Source organism: Epinephelus lanceolatus, chromosome 21 (assembly GCF_041903045.1).
Source record: "Epinephelus lanceolatus isolate andai-2023 chromosome 21, ASM4190304v1, whole genome shotgun sequence".
In the NCBI taxonomy this organism is placed as follows: Eukaryota; Metazoa; Chordata; class Actinopteri; order Perciformes; family Serranidae; genus Epinephelus; species Epinephelus lanceolatus.
The window spans coordinates 38,913,132-38,932,344 of NC_135754.1; the positions used below are offsets into that span (position 1 = coordinate 38,913,132).

The 19,213-nt window shown below is 40.0% G+C and overlaps 1 protein-coding gene across 1 annotated transcript; it reads left to right on the plus strand.

Annotated features, from left to right (window-relative positions):
* Positions 1-5,603: 5,603 nt before the first annotated feature.
* ghrhr2 (growth hormone releasing hormone receptor 2) lies at positions 5,604-14,967 on the plus strand. The gene is made up of 13 exons (XM_078163237.1): positions 5,604-5,657; positions 7,645-7,786; positions 7,854-7,961; positions 10,202-10,311; positions 10,398-10,495; positions 10,591-10,723; positions 10,983-11,136; positions 11,227-11,287; positions 11,366-11,432; positions 12,878-12,969; positions 13,469-13,598; positions 14,067-14,108; positions 14,200-14,967. The coding sequence occupies exons 1-13, from the start codon at positions 5,604-5,606 to the stop codon at positions 14,290-14,292; spliced, it is 1,284 nt and encodes a 427-aa protein (XP_078019363.1). The 3' UTR covers positions 14,293-14,967.
* The last annotated feature ends 4,246 nt before the right edge of the window (positions 14,968-19,213 follow it).

Sequence of the window (19,213 nt, forward strand, 5' to 3'; positions counted from 1 at the left end):
ACTTGGGTTGGGAACTGGAGGGTCGCCTGTTCGAGTCCCAAAAAATATGGAGCGTGGACTGGTGGCTGGAGAGGTGCCAGTTCACCTCCTGGGCACTGCCAAGATGCCCTTGAGCAAGGCACCGAACCCCCCAACTGCTCCGGGCGCCTGACCAAAGGGCAGCTCCCTCACTCTGACATCTCTCCACTTTGTGCATGTATAGGTCCTGTTTGTGCATGTGTGTGTTTTTCAGACCTGTGTGTAACTGACGAGCAAGAGTGAAAACATTGAATTTCCCCTCAGGGGATTAATAAAAGTAAATAAACTTAAACTTAACAATATTCTTTCACCAAAATGAGCTCAGAAAAACTGATGTTGATGTTTAAATGGATGAGGGGCGTGTTGTTTCACAGCAGCTCCAGTTTATTAGTGCTGCAGGTCTGACCCATTCATGTGTTCACATACAGTGGTTACACCTTTATATTAAAATGAAACATATAATAAAGATTGATTTAATAACCTGGACTGTTCAAAATAAAAGAATCTCCTTGGACACAGGGAGGGTCAAACAGAGGATCAAAGTCTGATAATTATCAGGTATGGATCAATATTTGTGGGCCTCTGACATGAAACACAATAAACAAATGTTGAGGTTAGCACAGGAAACAGAATGGCGTGTGATTAAGTCACTGTGACAAACACAAATCAGAGCTGGAAGACCCACCTGCTGGTTCCCAGTGTGTCGGTCAGCTACAGCAGCTCCACAGAGAGAGTTGTGTATAAGAGCAGAACTGTGTGTAGACATCGCTCTGTGATTGTAGGAGATGTGAATGTAAACACATCCAACATATACTGACATCACCCAGATGTGCCGATCACCAGCACCCTTCTATGATGTAGCGTATAATGACATGACAACACACAACAACCTTGGGATGGTATTACTTCCTGTGGCTCACTGGTGGAAGTGGAGCGATGTGGATCAGTGTGGATAATTAAAAAATGAAAACAATAAACAGAATGGTGACTGTTAATGTAATATTACCTGAAATCCTGTTGGTAACACATTACATTATATACTACTATACTACAATATACTACTGTGACTGTGCATTACCCCCAACACTTATAATTACTAGGCCTAAGCTAAACTTTTATCTAAAGCTAAAGCCAGCTGCCTGTTAGCTTAGCTTAGCATAAAGACTGAAAACCAGGCCAAACATCCTGGCTCTGTCCAAAGGTTACAAAATCCACTACTAACAGCAGCATTAACAAATCCATTAGTGACTGACAGCACTCATTTGTATAGCCTACTACATAAACAAAACTACTTATCAAGCAACAGCTAGCACCTAGTTAACTTAGCTTAGCTTAGCTTAGCTTAGTGTAGCTTAGCACAAAGACTGAAAACAGGAGAAAACAGCCTGTCACTGTTCAAAGGCAGCAGAATATGCTTACTAGCACCTCTAAAGAACATTGACAAATTAATTTGTTCAACCCATTGATTGATACCACTCATTTGTATATTAAATAAATAAAACCACATAGTTAGCAGCAGCTAGCTTAGCACAAAGACTGTAAACAGGTAAACAGCTGCCTGTCTCTGTTCAAAGGCAGCAAAATCATCCTACTGGCACTTCTAAAGCTCACTGATTGATATCACTTATTTGTATGTTTAATTCATGAATAGATATTACTACATATTTGTACACAACAATTTCTAACAATTTAATCCAGCTGCTGCATCTTAGTGACATGATGTGAACCAAGATAAAAACATCACAAACTGTCCATCTTGCTGTCGTTTCCAGAAAGTTAACTTCACATCATCATTAAATAACCGTTTCAGTTTCATTCATCTCTATTCCAGACTATTGTTTTGTGTGTTTGTCAAAACATTTAATAAAAGTCTGACATCCTTTACTCAGTGTCAGTAACTTAGTATTTCACCTGATACTGCGTCTTAATCAGTTGATTCGTACTGTGAAATAAAAGGTGAATAAAAATGGGGCCTGATAAAGACTTAAGCATCCATGAAGGACACAATATCCCATAATGTGCTCTCTCATAGTAAATTTCACGGTAAAATTATCAGTCTAATTTAATGTGTACAGTTGCGACAGAGAGCTGAAATGTGGTGTAACATGAGCAGGGCTGCAGCGGTATAGCCCACCGTGAAACTGGTACACTGTGGTATGGAAATTAATGGTCATCATACTGTGTACATTTGCTTATAGAAAAATAAATGAAGCCAGACGGGGAATCTCAGCTGTGCACGCCCAACTCTTTCCCTCCTCGACTGCCTGACAGACATTTAAACATTATTCCATTTCAGAAAAATGGTTTCAAGTTCAAGTTTTAATAGCTTAGCATTTGTTCAACCCAAAAATCTTCTGTTTTCATTCCTGCAAGGATCAAAACTGATTATTAAGAATAACTGTGTAATAAACCTAGAAATATACCTTGAAGATTAAATCAAGTATTTATTCATTTCCTGCACTGCACTGTCATTTTTAAATATTCAAATACTTCTATTGATTTTAACTGCAACTTCATGAAACCCCATTTTAAATTATTTAAAATAATCTTCTGATCTTTGCACCTCTTGTCCACACTGCTTCTGTTTCTAATGGTCTTTTTTTAAATTATTTAGAATTAAGTTGACCTTTTATATCTTCTTACTCTTTATTCTTTTATTGTCAATCGATCGGTGTATTTCATTGTGTTTTATTGCTCTGTAAAGCACTTTGAATTTCCCTGGTGTATGAAATTCGTTGTACAAATAAAGCTGCCTTGCCTCACCGTGATACTGTGCAACTATGATATTTGTTGAGGAATTTCTAGTACTGTGAAAGTCTTATATTGTTGCAGCCGCTGTTCCAAGTTCATGCAAATTAAAGCACATACAGTATAAGTGATTTTACTTGAGTGGTATTGGCTTAAACGAGGTTTAACCAGGTCATTTTAACAACAATCTGCAGATGTGTGAAAATGGATGAATTATAAAAAAGCACAGGATGCAGATCTTTGTGCTGCAACACCGGTACTGTGAACACCAGAGAGTAAAAGCTGATTCACTCTCAGTTCTTAAAGCTCACACAACCTGTTTTTCTTAAATACTTCTGTCATTAAATAACTCATTTGAACATCCATAAACTTCAACAGCCTGGAGAAGAATATATATTAGATTTCTATATGAGGAGGGTGTGTTCCTTCAGCCTGAGATGTTAAACTTAAAGGAACACACCCGTGTTTCAGGCGTCCTGTTTCAGGTTTGTTCAGGTCGATGTTCCTTCTGCAGTGAAATAAATTAAAGTGCTGCTGTAACTCAAGTATTTGTGAGCTGACTGTGACGGTGGATTTAGATCAGCGCTGACTGTACAAAGCACTTCACATCACCGTAATGAGTTCTCTGGAGGCCAGTTAGGACTTCAGGCTGCTCTGTTTGGAATAATCTTAAATACATGAAGACTAACTGACCGTCTGCTCCCTCACACCCAGTGTTTCATCACAGCTTCATCCAAATCAGACCGACACGTTGTGATAATTCCTCCAGATTAGTGTTAAATAACTTACATCCATTCCAAGTATCTGTCTCTGTCTTTAAACTGTGTTACTAAGTCCTTCACTGGATTATACCTATGAATATTTCGGTCCAGATATTTTATAGTTTTGTTGTTGTCCAAAGCTGACCAAAAGCAGCAGTAAATGTTTCCACTAACAAGTACGATCTTCTTCTTTGTGCCATGACAACCATCAGCAAAATATAGTTGAAATATTAAACATAAAAGAACTTAATGTGCAGTGAACTGTGAAGATATTTTAACACGTCACCCAGCTGGTAAAAACTGAACTGAGCTGATGGCTGAAGAGCAACTAAGGAATCAAACACTAGAGGGAGACATTAGAGCATCAGCAGCCTCCTCTGCTGCAGGAACTCATTAATATTTTGTTTAAAAACATTTAAATCAAACATTACCAATGTGAGCACACGTCATATTGTACCAATAATAAGCTCAGTTTCAATATATTGTGTCATGATTTATCTGAAAACTGTTTGCATGATGTTTGAAGTGGACAAACACTGAAATGAGATCATCGTCACTTTGACGAATTCTGGAGATTTTAGAGGAATGTCGTGTGATGATAAAACATCTGAAAGTGAAATCTATTGGTCAAATATAGACTTTTTTTACCTCTGAAAATTTTTTTTACATAAGATTTGAACATAAGAAGTGGTTTTAATTTTTTTCTTCAGACGAGCTGTTGCAGTTGGTCTGAGTATTTACTGGGATTTTCAGCACAACCATCTCTAGGGTTTACAGAGGATGGTCCCAAAAAGAGCAAATATCCAGTGAGCCAAAATACCTTGTTGATGCCAGAGGTCAGAGGAGAATGGCCAGACTGGTTCAAGATGATAGAAAGGCAACAGGAAGTCAAATAAGCACTGATTCCAACCAAGGTGTGCAGAAGAGCATCTCTGAAGCAACAACACCTTGTCCAACCTTGAAGCAGATGGGCTACAGCAGCAGAAGACCACACCAGGTGCCACTCCTGTCAGCTAACAACAGGAAACTGAGGCTACAATTCACCAAAACTGGACAATAGAAGATTGGAAAAACCACATTCAGATGGAAGCATGGATCCATCCTGCCTTGTATCAACGCTTCAGGCTGCTGCTGCTGGTGTAATGGTGTGGGGGAGATTTTCTTAGTACCAACTGAGCATGGTTTAAACACCACAGCCTACCTGAGTATTGTTGCTGAGCGTGTCCATCCCTTTATGACCACAGTGTACCCATCTTCTGATGGCTACTTCCAGCAGGATAACGCACCATGTCACAAAGCTCACATCATCTCAAACATGACAATGAGTTCACTGTACTCCAATGGCCTCCACAGTCACCAGATCTCAGTCCAATAGAGCACCTTTGGGATGTGCTGGAACGGGAGATTCTCATCATGGATCAACTGTGTGATGTCATCATGTCAATATGGACCAACATCTCTGAGGAATGTTTCCAGCACCTTGTTGAGAACCAAGAATTAAAAAGGGGGTCCAACCTGGTACCAGCAAGGTGTACCTAATAAAGTGGCCGGTGAGTGTGTGTCTTCCATATGATCTGAGCTCACAGTAAAACCATCAGCTGTGTGTTCACAGCATGTGTTGTTTTCCAGTTGAATATTACATCATAACTCCTGCTGTGTTTTAAACTACAAACCATGAAATAAATTAAATAACTCAACGCACATTTTTGACCTTCAGCTGATATGTTTTGGTCTCTCAGACTCCACGGTCATGTCAACAGTATGTAGCGTCAATTATGCAGTGAAATAAAGGCACCTTGTTTTCTGTTTATCTCCTACTGTGACGTTAGAACGAAGCTGCTCAGGTGATGTCATCATTTTATAACATGAGACGTGTGTTTCAAAAAAATGCTTCACATCTCTGCAGCGGCTTGAAAGACACAGCTTATGAAAACCAATACTTCAACCACTGATTTCTTTTTTTAAATTGACGACAGAGCTTCTGTTTGCTGCAGAGCAACATTTTGTTTCCTCTCTCCTCAGAAACAACAAAGAGATTGTTTACTTCACAAGTTTTTACTTTTAATGCCTGACATCATGAACTTGAGTCTGACTGCTGCCGTCAACATCCTGATCGTCACCAGATACCTGGTAAGTTATATTGTGTACAATTATTACTTTTTTTTTTTTTACTGTGCAATATTCTTAGTACCTCTTATTAAACATACAATGCACATAACTGTACACATTTCTTATGTTTATTCTTCTTGTCTTTATTCTATTGACATATAACCATTATAGCATAATATATATTTTATATTTTACAGACTCAGCACAGAGAAGATTTTAAGTACTACAATGCACATTTTTATTGTTATTTTATTGTATGTTTTTACTTTATATTCACGCACAAAAAGAAAAAAGATATTTTTGGCAGATACATAGACGAGGACAAGTTGTGTTGGGGGAGTGCATATTCATCCTGTAACACTGGGTGGAACCTGGACTGTAAATAAACTGGGTTTATTATTTATTTAACTGGCTGGTAAACAGACTGGGAATAATTGTATATTAGTCGTAAACTAGTCCATAGCCATTGGTAGCTTTGTCACCTTCTACCTATGCCAGTCCTCAATGCCTATGTGCAGTTTCACATAGATTGACCACGTCAGTGAGTAGAAAAACGTGGGACAGACAGAATGACTGACTGACAGAATGACACACTGACAGTTTGCATGATTATGTACAGCATACCATACCATGACTTAGTCATACCAAACATTAGAAACAACACCAACATTGGTCCACAGGGGGAGCCACAGCGATCGGTCGCATTTTAGCCATTTTGAAGCATTTTTCTGTTGTTATAGCGCCACCCAGTTGCCAATTAGAGTTAAATTTCTCCAGTCACCTTGAGGCGTCCTGTTCTACATATCTACCAAGTTTAGTAAAAATCCATATGGCGGTTAGGCCTAGATAAGAAATGAGCTCTCTAGCGCCCCCATTTTGTTTGATGGGGTCAATAATGGAGGGGTCCCCTCAGATTATGTGTGGTCATATGCCTACAAAGTTGCGTGGTGATGGGTGAAACCCTTGAGATGTTATACACCTTTATGTGATGAGCCACGCCCTCCGCAATATTCATTGCCTTATAGAAGCTCAGTTTTAGTAAGTTTTCCAACTTTTGCCAAGAGGGAACTTTAGATATTGGTCCCTAGATTATGTTCACCCAGTTTCATGCAGATCGCTCAAACTTCCTAGGAAGAGATCCATTTGAAGTGTTTTTCAAAAAATTCAAAATGGCGGAAAATCTATATAAGCGGAAGTTATGGGTTCTTGAGGCAAATGTGTTCCTCATGAGGAGAGGCATCTCTGTGCAAAGTTTCATGTCTCTACGACATACGGGGCATGAGATATGCCCATTCAAAGTTTGACATTTCAATGGGTTGCTATAGCGCCCCCCTTTGGCCAATTGATGTAATATTGCTTCATTGGCATCCTCCCATGACCCTCTACCACTGTGCCAAATTTCACATGGATTGACCAAGTCAGTGAGGAGAAAAACGTGGAACACACACACAGACACACACACACACAGTTTATCATTATATAGTGAGATGTATACTTGTGTCTAAATTGAGTACTTTGATATTTTTTCTATTTCTGATATATATGTTTTTGTATTTTATCTTTATTCTATAGGTATCCTGATGCCATTCAACTTTCACTTTCCATCTGTGCTGTTTGAGCTGCTGTAAAGTGAATTTCCCCGCTGTAGGATCAAATAAGTTTTATCTTATCTTTAATGAATTTGGGAATTTGTTGAAACAATAATATCTGAGTTTAAGGAAGAAATGTAAAAAAAGGGGTCGCGACGTATAAGTTCTACTTCTACTTACTCCTTTTCGGACACTGTTCTCTTTATTGTGTTTGTTTTTTTTAATTGTTTTTTATTTTTTTGGGCTCAAAATAAAGTCATTAAATACTCTTGTTTATGTGTCTCTATTCTCTACATCAGAGCAACTGTAATGAATCACAATTTCCCCTCAGGGATAAATAAAGTATTCACAAAGTATTTCTGTTTCTATAAAATGTAAAGAGAGGTGGAAACTACAGATAAATTAAACTAACCTGTATTCATCTTTCTTTCTGTCAGGTGAGTTCAACTCATCCCGAGTGTTTGATTGTTCTTCATCTCCAAGAGAAAGAAGATGAGTGTAAACTACAGATGAGGACAGACGCTGCAGCTTCGCTCCGATCAGCCAGTAACACCACTGCAGGTAAACAAATACACAAAGTTTAAATCCTCCGTCTGAGCACCGTGAGCTGATGATGTTGTAATTTCAGGTTGTATGACAGAGTGGGACGGAGTCAGCTGTTGGCCGGCTGCCTCTGAGGGACAGATGGTCTCTGTCCACTGTCCTCTGCTGTTACTGAAGCCTGAAACTCCTCCAGGTAAACTTCATTATATTCTTTACATACGTCACATAAATACAGTCACACTGAAGTTCTCTAAAGTTTAGTTCACTTTTCAATTACAGGTAGGCGACATGGCCCTGAAATAATATCACGATATTTTTACACAAATGATATTCTTGATGACAAATGAGTAAAAAAATAAATTAAGAAAACAGAATTATACACAAAATCAGTTTTATCTAGTTTCACAGTTTGCTTCAAATATTCAGTAAAAACTAAAATGATCTCTCATTTCTTTAGTTTATGAACAACAACAGTGACTCAGAGTCAGATTCTGTTTCACTATCAATAGTTCAACTAAATAAACTCTAATCACACATTTACAGGTGACAGATACAGGATTCACACTTCCCGGTCAGTAGGTGTCACTCGGTGCCCTCGCTCTCGCTCCACTCTTCAGTTCTACAGGTTGCCAGGTTGGTAAACGACAGACACTGGAGACAGCAATGTCAAGTGAAATCATGAATCTTCTCTTGTGCGCCCTGTAACACGCTGTAACAATCTCCATAAAGCATTTTTAGCTCTACTCGTCACTAATGCTAACGTGATTAGTCAGTTAGGATCCTTTGTGGTGGTCGACACACGGATTCCCTGATTCAACAACGTCCTGTATACACACAAAAACACCAAAGTGTTCTTGATATTAAAACGGCAAATATATTCCTCTGTTATAATTTCCCACCAATAATAATAATAATAATAATAATAATAACAACATGATAGTTCAGCTGTACTAGATATTTGATATATTCAGTAGATTTACTTTTTTACGTCACTATTTGACAACTCTACAACCGGAGTCCCAAAAACGCAGTTTCTAGAGAACTTGTTAAAATATCTTAAATTAACCATCATCTTTACTTTTTCTTAACATAGTTCATCTAGGTGCAGTGTGTTTACTAGTTCAGCTTTACTACATATTAGATATATTCAGTAGATCTATCTTTTAACAACTCTATTTTACAACAAGCCGGAAAAACCTACCGTCCCAAAAACGCCATTTCTAACATATTAGCTAAAATATCGAAAATTAGCCGACATCCTTACTTTTTCGTAACATGGTTCATCTAGGTGCAGTGTCACTACTAGTTCGGCTTTACATTAGATATATTCAGTAGATTTACTTTTTTACGACACTATTTGACAACTCTACAACCGGAGTCCCAAAAACGCCGTTTCTAGAGAACTTGCTAAACTATCTTAAATTAACCATCATCCTTACTTTTTCTTAACATAGTTCATCTAGGTGCAGTGTGTTCACTAGTTTGGTTTTACATTAGATATATTCAGCAGATATATATCTTTTTACAACCCTGCTGCGTTAGCTAACATTAACGTTAGCTTACCTGTCCAGAAGGAAAGCAGAAACCTCTGTGTGGCTTTTTAGTCCTTTTTCTGCCTTCAGCCAACACCAACGATCAAAAGCTGAACCCATGTTGATTCAGGTTTTGCTTCTCCATCGGTCGGCTAGAATTTGCGACGAATAGCGCTGGTACGACGCCATACCTCTGCAGCTATCACAATCTGGCAACCCTGAGCCCCCCCCCCCCCCCCCCCCGGTAACCAACGTAACCAAATAAAAATATTGACATATTTTGGACCTGTCAAAATTTTCTACAACAATTAATTCTCTGCTGTAATTTTTTTTTTTCAGAAATATATATAAATATAGACTTTAATTCTACACCTTTCCAGTCGTTCTATGGATGTATTCTTTTTTTAAAAAATATTTGTTTGGATGAAACAGCTGTACGTACGACCTTTAACAGCTCCCAAATATAAAAAATGTCTCCTGGATCGTATTTGCCACTATAGCTTTATGAGACGACATGTCAGTGTTTACAGGTTGTTTACACCGCCTCCATGTTACAAAGAAATCAGTTCTTGCAGGTTTAATTAAATTTTAATTAAAATTTCTGTCAGTTTTATCTCCCAACACAATAAATCTCTTTTTTCACTCTTTTTTATTATTCAGCCTGAAAACAGTTCAAACATTTTATCTGAATAACCCTTAAAAACTCATCAAGGGAAATTAACCCCCCTCCCGCCCCAACTGATGGCACAAGCTCAACAAACTAAACTGAGCAGCATTACATCACCTGATTGAGTCCTAAACTAGTAATTATATCCTCAATATTGGTTTTGAATCTGTGTTTCAGGTCCCAGCTGCAGTTTGAATGTTTTAAGCTTCTCTCAGTGAAACATCTTCTCCACAGTTCTCATCACCAGAAGCTGCACAGTGAGCGGATGGAGCGAGCCGAGCGTGCCGTACTACAAGGCCTGTTACTATGAAGCTTCAGAGGAAGATGAAGACGTGGGCAAAGAGGTGCAGTAGATGGAGTTCAGCAGCAGGGAAGCAGACATGTGGTTCTTCATGCCTCTGATTGATGAATATTTCATACTTTGCTCCAGAAACATTACTTTGATACGGTGAGGCTGATGTACAGCGTTGGATACGGAGCGTCTCTGGCTGCTCTGCTCGTCGCTGTCCTGCTTTTCTGCTGCTTCAGGCTGGTTTACTTTGACAACAGAAACTCAAAGACAGATCACACAGTTAAACATTTATAATGAAAGGTTGTGACAATATTCCTCCTCTGTCTCTCAGGAAGCTGCTCTGCACACGCAACTACATCCACCTCAACCTGTTTGTCACCTTCATGCTCAGAAGTCTGGCTGTGTTCATCAAAGACGTCGTGTTGTTTGCAGACAGAAGCACGGACCACTGCACGGTGTCCACAGTAATGTCAGCTGACACATGCATGAATATCTTAGAGGAGAGCTAATTCCTCCAACATGAGAGCTCATTGGTTGAATATGATCTCATTAGAAGTTGTCATAACTGAAAAAGTCTGATGCAAAGATTGTATGTGAATGTACTGAAGGCTCATTTTTATCTATGTACAAGAAGAGACGCACCAAACTCTGCAGCCTGACTCTGAACACATGCAGATAAGATGACGTCTGTGATGTAACGCTGTGTCCTCTGTGTCGTCTCAGCTCCGGTGCAAAGCAGCTGTGACCTTCTTCCACTTCTGTGTTGTGTCTAACTTCTGGTGGCTGCTGGTGGAGGCTCTGTATCTGCAGACTCTGCTGCTCTGCACCTTCACTCACACCACCAAGCTCTTCTGGATCTACGCCACCGTCGGCTGGGGTACGCTGTGTGTGTGTGCGTACAGATCTATGCTGACTGTGTTTGTGTTTGTTCACCTGTCTGTGTCTGATGGAGAGCCTGATGTTACAGGTGCTCCGTCAGTGACTGTTGTGATCTGGGCCCTGCTGAAATCACAGCTGGATGATGAGGGGTGAGTCAAACACAAACACATCTTATGTTTCATATTTTAATTCTATGTGAAAGGATGGTAATATCTCTGTGTGTGCAGGTGTTGGGACGACCTGGAGAGCCGCTTGTGGTGGATAATCAAGACTCCCATCCTGCTCTCCATCTTTGTGAGCACATGTCCCGCACGCATCTCTGCATTTTATATTAACAAACAAAACTCTGGGGTCACATATGAACATTTCTCCCTTTGACTGTCTCCTCATAGCAGCTTGAGGAAGTTTGCTTGCTCTGGTATTTGGAGGAACAGCTCAACATTTTTGGGAAACACGTATAATTAGTTTCTTGCACAGAGTTAGATGAGAAGTCTCTGCATTAAATACAAAGCTACAGCCAGCAGCTGGTTAGCTTAGCTTAGCACAAAGAGCAGAAACTAAAGTGGCTCTGTTCAAACAAACAGACTACAGTGTGTTAATATGAGCTTGTTCCATCCAGACAGAACCAGGTGAGTTGTTTCCACCTGTTCCAGAGTGGAATTCTTCGGTGATGTATTAATGTTTGTGCACATTTGATTTAGTTTTCATATGTTTACATCAGGCTATTATTATTAATTGATATTATTTATTATTGTAGTGTTTATGCAAACACAAACAGAGCTGCACATTTTATTTGAGGGTTTCAATATAAAAATAATGAAATGGTTTCTTTGTGTGTGTCAGAACTTTCTGGACATTTGAAGCACATTTTAATACCATAATAACAATAATAATAATAATAATGATGATGATAACCATGAAAATGTTGGTCACCGTAATTGTGAAATGAAATTTTCATCCTGTTTCAACTCACATAAAAGTGGAACCAATCTTCTCATCTCACTCTCAGCATGAAAGTGAATAAGTGCGTTTCCCAAAATGTCGATCAGTTGAACCTTTACAGCCTCCAGGTGGCTAAATATCAGTGTGATTTGTACATTTTTATAATAATCTTTTTAAAAGACGAAATGATTAAAACACATGCTGCTATTTCAGGTTCCCAGGTAGCAAAGCTGCATTTACAAGTACAGTTAGAGAATATCTAATATTTGGAAATATTATTGTGTAATAAGGCACATCATAATATTGTTGGTGGCATTACTGTTGAAAATGAATCTCTTTATTAGGAATGCACAATAATATCTGCACGTCAGCAGTACTGGTTGATACTGGCGTTATAATTAACTATTAAATCGTCCAACATGCTTTTTCTTATTTTGAAAATGAATGCATATTACACATACAATTAAAAGTACTATTGTGTTTCGTGTCTCCATCTGCTGGTGGGCCGTCACGATGACAGTATGTATGTATAATATGATGTTTATTCCACCACAGAAGAGTCTTGATGATGATCAGTGAAATTAGGTGGATTTATTGATATCGGTTTTATGTTATTGGTCAAATAAGTTGTTATATATCGGCATATTGTATATCTGCAAAAAAATCCCTAAATCCCAAAAATCCAACATGGTGCATCCCTACTCTTTTTTTTATTATTAAAAAAACATTAATAATAAAAATTGAAAATTGAATTATACTGTTTGTAGTTTAACATCTGTGTGTGATCTGATCCACAGATCAACCTCGTGATCTTCCTGAACATCAGCAGGATCATCGTTCAGAAGACAAAAGCCACACATGTGAACCAGAGTGAGACACACCTGTACAGGTGAGACCCTGGGGCCAGCTGCACAAAACAGTTAAGATTTGCCTTAAAGTCCATCTTAAGATTTTCTGAAAATAAAATCAGCTGCACCATCAGGTTTCCTTAAATATTTACTTAAGTATTTAAGGTTTTCTCCTTAACTTGGTGTTACACTTAAGGAATCCCTTAACCTTAGTTAAACCATTGCACAAAAGACTTTAGGTATCACAAGCTTGAGCACAAGCACACAAATGGTTGTCATGGAAACTGGTATTTTACCACTGTAAAATATTTCAGTGCAGAAAATGCCTTTGTTGTTGTTGTTTTGACGTAACTATGGAAACCTTCTCGGGGATTCTGTCCCTCAGCTAAGGAAAACTTAAGTGTCATACTTACAGTATGGAGAAAACTTAAGGTGTTTGTGCAGCTGGCTCCTGTTATTGATCCATTATTCCCTCATCTGTTCTTCACCTTCCTGTCAGTGTGTCTCTGGTCTTTGACCGTCCTCTGCTGCCCTCTGCAGGACACTGCTGCGCTCCACTCTGCTCCTCATCCCTCTGTTCGGTGTTCACTACATGGTGTTTGCACTGATCCCAGAACACGTTGGCGTCGGGCCGCGACTCTACTTTGAATTAGTTTTAGGCTCCTTCCAGGTAACACATCTGACACACCACTGGATTAAAAGATTCAGTTAATAGTTTGTTTTATAGTTATTTAATACCCTACAAGAAGATTCATTTGAAGATAAAATTCTGAACTAATTGTTTGGTCTGAAAAATGTCAGAAAAGAGTGAAAGTTGAAACCCAAAGATTATTTTATTACATCACTTTGATTGCTTTACATTTTTATGTCAAATTTATTGATATTTTTTAGACCAAACAATTGTTTTCTTAATTAATCAATTGTTTGTCTGGCACATGGTCCAGAACCCAAAAATATTTACCATCATATCTCACAAATATAAATAAAAAAGTCAAACATTTGCTGCTTCTCAAATGTGAGGATTTATTAGATTGGAAAATGACTTCAATGATTAAACAATGAATCACCTGCTGGCTGCAGCTGTAGAGATGTAATATAATTACAGTACTTTCCTAACTGATTTTTCATCTTGCCTCAGGGTTTTATTGTCGCTCTGCTGTACTGCTTTCTAAACGGAGAGGTAAAACAAGTCTGCACAATAAAAAGAACGACTTCATCAGAGTCAGGTTTGTCACAATTAATTAAAACTATTACTCATCATTATCTTTCAGGTCCAAAAAGAGATCCAGAGGACGATGAGACGGTGCTGGCCTGAAAGAATAACTAACACCATCAATCTTCCAACTCAAGAATTCGTCCCCTGAAGTCCAAATACAGAAAATACTGCAGTTTGCTGCTCATTAGTTATCTGACTAGTTTATTATCCCGCCTTAATAAACCAGCTGCACAATTTTACTTCTTTTAAAAAAGTGATTTTTTTTTTTTTTTGTTATTTCTTCTTCTAACCCTAACCCTCACGCTCAGTGATTTAAAATATTCTCTTTGCACTCGTTTGTGAAGTTTCCTCTGAGAACAACAGAGCCGTGTTGATGCATGTGGCTATGTTCTGTTATGGTGGCTGTAAAATGATATTTATAAGAAAATAAGATAAGTTAGTTTGTTATCATTCAGCATGTGTGAGGAGTTTCACCTGACTGAAAACAGTCCAACTACAAGCAGCTCTCGTGCATCAGGCTGACACCTGGTGGTCAGTCCATCACATTTACACCTGATGACAAACACACAATCTCCTCCTCTGTTTTAAGTTTGGTTCATGAGCTCAGAAATGTGCGCTGGAGTCAGACCACAGAGAGGTTTAAAAGATCTTGAGTACAATCCTGAGGTACTTCTACTTTACGCAAGATTTGTGCTTCATTCTTGCCAAGAAATAAGATCAGCATACTGAGCTCTTTGTCACCTTGTTTCCTTTCATATAAACCTACTCAAGTGTTTTTGTCACAGGCTCAAACCTGTGAGGTCACTGCTGTGGAGAGTTTCACTTCCTGGAACCAAAACTTTTAATAAATACTTTCAAAATAAGACAACAGAGTGTTTCTTTTTTTCAAGTATCAATCAAATACCTGTTTCCATCTCTGGTTCTGATCGGCACTGATGGAAACACAACACCTGGGTGAACACGCTAATGTTAGCCCCTTGACCACTGTGATGCCACAGCGCACCATCACAACATACTGTCCACCTCCGCCCGAGCAGTGCTCAAACATCGATGGAAATACGTCTGCATCAAATTACAAAGAGAGACTGAATAAGGAAGAGATAGTACAAGTATGAGTGAGTATGTATCTGTGCTGTTTTCTGCTGTTCATTAACCTGTTTTCAGGCCTGTCTGTGATGTCGACCATGACACACGTGAGCTGTGTGCACAGCACTGGTCTGATGTCACTGGGAGGAGTCTACAGCATATTTTTAGTGGGTTTTCATTTGTTTAAAAAAACCTGCATACATGTGGTAATTTTGATGGAAAAGGTTCCAGGTCTCATTTATCCAGTCGTATGCTCAGTCCCTCCCAAACACATTTTAACATTTATGCTAAAACATTTTGATGATTATTAAAACACACCAAATGCCTGTGTTTGGGACGTCCTGAGCATATGACTGGATAAATGAGACCCGGACTGTACTGCGGGAGTTTGTACGTGGATATTTTTGATATAGTTTTGCTCCTCTTCACTTCAGTTCATAAAAAATAGGGACCTTTTTTTTTTTTTATTCTTTCTTTCGTTCACCATGGAAATGTGAATTTGGCCAGGCTACAGTGACTTATTTGGGTAGAGTCGTGGGCTGTGGCCAAGTTAAACCTGTGAACTCCAAAGTTGAGGCCATCCTGTCCTTCCCTGCTCCAGGTTCTCGACACGAGCTGCGCCGTTTCCTGTGGATCGCAGGATATTACAGAAGCTTCTGTAAAAACTTTTCGGCTATTGCAGCTCCACTCACTGACTTGTTAAGTCCCAAATCACCTTTTCACTGGTCTCTGAGTTGCCAGCGCGCAGTTGAGTGTATAAAATCTTTGTTAACGAACGCTCCGGTCCTTGCTGCACCCGTTTGATCGACCGTTTAAAATGTTTGTTGATGCGAGTGATGTGGGGTCGGGTGCTGTCCAGCTGCAGGACGGAGATGATGGGATAGAGCATCTGGTCTCCTGTTTCTGTAAGAAATGTAACCGCCATCAACGAGTCTACTCCACGATTGAGAAGGAGGCATAAGGCCCGTTTCCACTGAAGAAGTTCCTGGTACTATTTGGGGGGCAGGAACTACTACAGGAACGTCCTCTCGCTCGGCCCTCTCAACCGCCGTGTCTCCACTGAGAGAGCAGAGTAGGAGGAAGGTTCCTGTAAAGTTACCGGGCTCTGGATGTGACGTAATTGTTGCACAACCATTTTGACCGGGGCGACGTAGGCGCGTAGGGACGCCGTTAGTCATTAGCCGTGTCTGTAATAACTCACTAAACTCACAAAGTGGCCCGTGAAAAAAATATTTTTTCCAGCAGATGTCTTAGTTACAACATGATTGAGCTAACTGGAGTAGGTTCATGTCGTATCCGACAACGGGAGGCTTTTAACAGATGACGTCCTGATGTTAGCTTTGCTGCTGCTGTTAGCTGTCCCTGTCAGCTGATGCTTTCTAGACATCGTGATTTCCCAAAACTGAATAAATACCACACATAGCAACACAAAACTGCTTTGCTAGCTCAATCATGTTGTAACTAAGATATCCGCTGGAAAAAATATTTTTTTCATGGACCGTTTATTGAGTTATTACAGACACCGCTAACAGCTAACGGTTAGCCCAGCTAATCTACGATAACCATGTTATTAATTACAGAACGTCACATCCCGTCTTGAGTATATCCAGTCAGCACCAAGTAATCCCCAAGCCCCAGCCAGGAGTTTCTCTGTGCCGCTCTGAGTACCTACCCCGAGGCAGGGACTTGTTTAGCCCCTGTAAAACTTCCGGAACTCTGTCCTTCGGGGGTGGTTCCTGCGGTGGAGACACGTACCAACGGCCCCGGCCCCGTAAAATTACCCCGAAGTTCCTGCGGTGGAAACGGGCCTATTGGTGCTGATTCTGGCTTTAAAACATTTTGAGGTCTATGTAAGGTCCGCCAGTACGCCTCGGTTGTTTATACTGATCACAACCCGTTAGTGTTCATTAATCAGATGCGACACACTAACCAGAGACTCATGTGGTGGGCCCTGTTTTTACAGGGGTTCAATGTAGAAATCAAGCATGTAAAAGGTTTTGGCCAGGACCTCCGTCCCTCTTTTGTTTATGGTTTGTGTTTATTTAACTAAAGTATTATTGATTAAAAAAAATAAAGAGTTTGTTTTGGCAATAGTCGGTGTGGTGTCCGTTTTGTTCGGTCTCCCTTTGAGCCTTTTGTGTTGTTTATGGAGACCGTAACAGCATGTGAGGAAAATTATTTCCTTCAGGAATTTAAGGTAACACAGAGTGAGTAACTGAAATACAAGCAGTCATTTGGGGATGAAGAATTACGTTAAGTAAAAATACAAAATCATTAGCATTAAAATATACTTAAGTATTCTGTATGCAGAGTGCTGGATTTCAGAATAACTATATAAGTTGATTAGTCAGTTACTGCTGCATTAATGTGTTCATCACTTTAATGTTAAAGCTGGTAAAAGTGGAGTTCATTTTTTTACTTCCAAGACTGTTGAGTAGCTTTATCTACATTCTCAGAACCCATCAGCTGTATTTGGCGTCTGACTTCCGGCAGACGGCGATACAGCCTCTGGGAGCAGACCCCCAATTTTTTGGCATTCCAGTTTGATTTGGGCGGAGGAGGCGAATTTCCGTTTCCGACTTCTGTTATATATAAGTAAACATGCTGAACCACTTGGATGCATTCAGAGTTTGCAGTGATGCCAATTATGTTCCGCCTCGTTAGTTCACGGACCGGCTCAAACGTGATTGGTCAGTATCACGCGGACTACAAACAGCCTACAACCGGAAACCAGGGCTCTTCCGCTCTTCTTCCGGAGGCAAGATCTCCGGAGTCTACTTTATCTATAATAATACATCATCATTTATCAGGTTAATTATAATTTGTAAAAAATAATCTAAATTTGCAAAGTAACTGAAGGAATCAAATAAATTAAATGGGAAAAAAAGTTCAAGATTCCCCTCTGAAAGCTGCAGAGTAGAAATATAAATTAGCATAAAATGGAAATACTTCAAGTGCTGCAAAAATGTACTTCAGTACAGTCCCTAAGTAAATGTGCTTAGTTTGATGGCTCCCAGATCTCCTCAGAAATTAAGAGACTTGCATGGTGTGAGGACTTAAACAACGAAATCTCAGTCAAGGGTCTGCAGAGAATCTGCTTCAAACAATCCATAAACATCCATTTTAAATGAAGTGGATAATCCCAAGACCCCTGACATATGTAATAAATGTGGAATAAAGGGCACACTACTTTATTGCTTATGGGACTGCCCTCATGACACACACTTGTAGGTGCCTTGTTTTGTTACCTATCTAAGGTAACTGTAGCTTTTGGCCTGGAGCAGATACCATCAGGTGGTACCCAACTGTCACTGTGTGTTTCGGCCCTCAACCACAACACAGTCTAGTTGGAGGGCCGGTAGTGATTGGCCAAATCACTGCCTATCTGCTCCTGACCTCCAGCTTTCCTCCTCTCTCTTACTCCAAATCCAACAGGAGGCTCGTTCAGCCTCCTCCCCCATCTTGCCAGCAGCTTGTTTTTTGCTCCTTTCATCAAGGCCCAGAGCTGACTATAATCGCCATGCTGACTTGGCTGGGAAACCTCTGCATCTGATCTCCACCAGAAAAGCCGCACCTGCCAACCCTTGTCCTTACAATCCTGGACTAAGGACTGGTACTTCAAGGCCGTCCTCTGGTGGGCCACTTCGCAGCCTTCCTCCCATGGCACTGTTAGCTCGACCAGAATTATCTTCTGGTCTTTGGTTGACCACAGCACGATGTCTGGCTGGAGGGTTGTGTGCACCACCTCCGGGAACTGCAGCCTTCTTCCCACATCAACTGCCATCTCCAAGGAACTGGCGGCTTGCGGCAGGTTGGATTTTGCTCTCTTGGTTGAAAAGGGCTTGACTCCCTCCTTGATGAAGGAGATTGTCCTCTTTGAGGTCGTGCAGACCGGCCTCTTCTTGCGTCTCTCCTGCTCTAGTGTGGCGATGGAAGAGTGTCATAAACTGACTGCAAGAGGTAGGAAATGCGGTCAGGCTCCA

Coding starts and splice junctions, on each gene's coding strand:
- ghrhr2 (XM_078163237.1), top strand. CDS start 5,604: ATGAACTTGAGTCTGACTGCTGCCGTCAACATCCTGATCGTCACCAGA. Junction 11,288..11,365: donor TCACAGCTGGATGATGAGGG/GTGAGTCAAACA, acceptor CTGTGTGTGCAG/GTGTTGGGACGACCTGGAGA. Junction 12,970..13,468: donor AGTGAGACACACCTGTACAG/GTGAGACCCTGG, acceptor TGCCCTCTGCAG/GACACTGCTGCGCTCCACTC.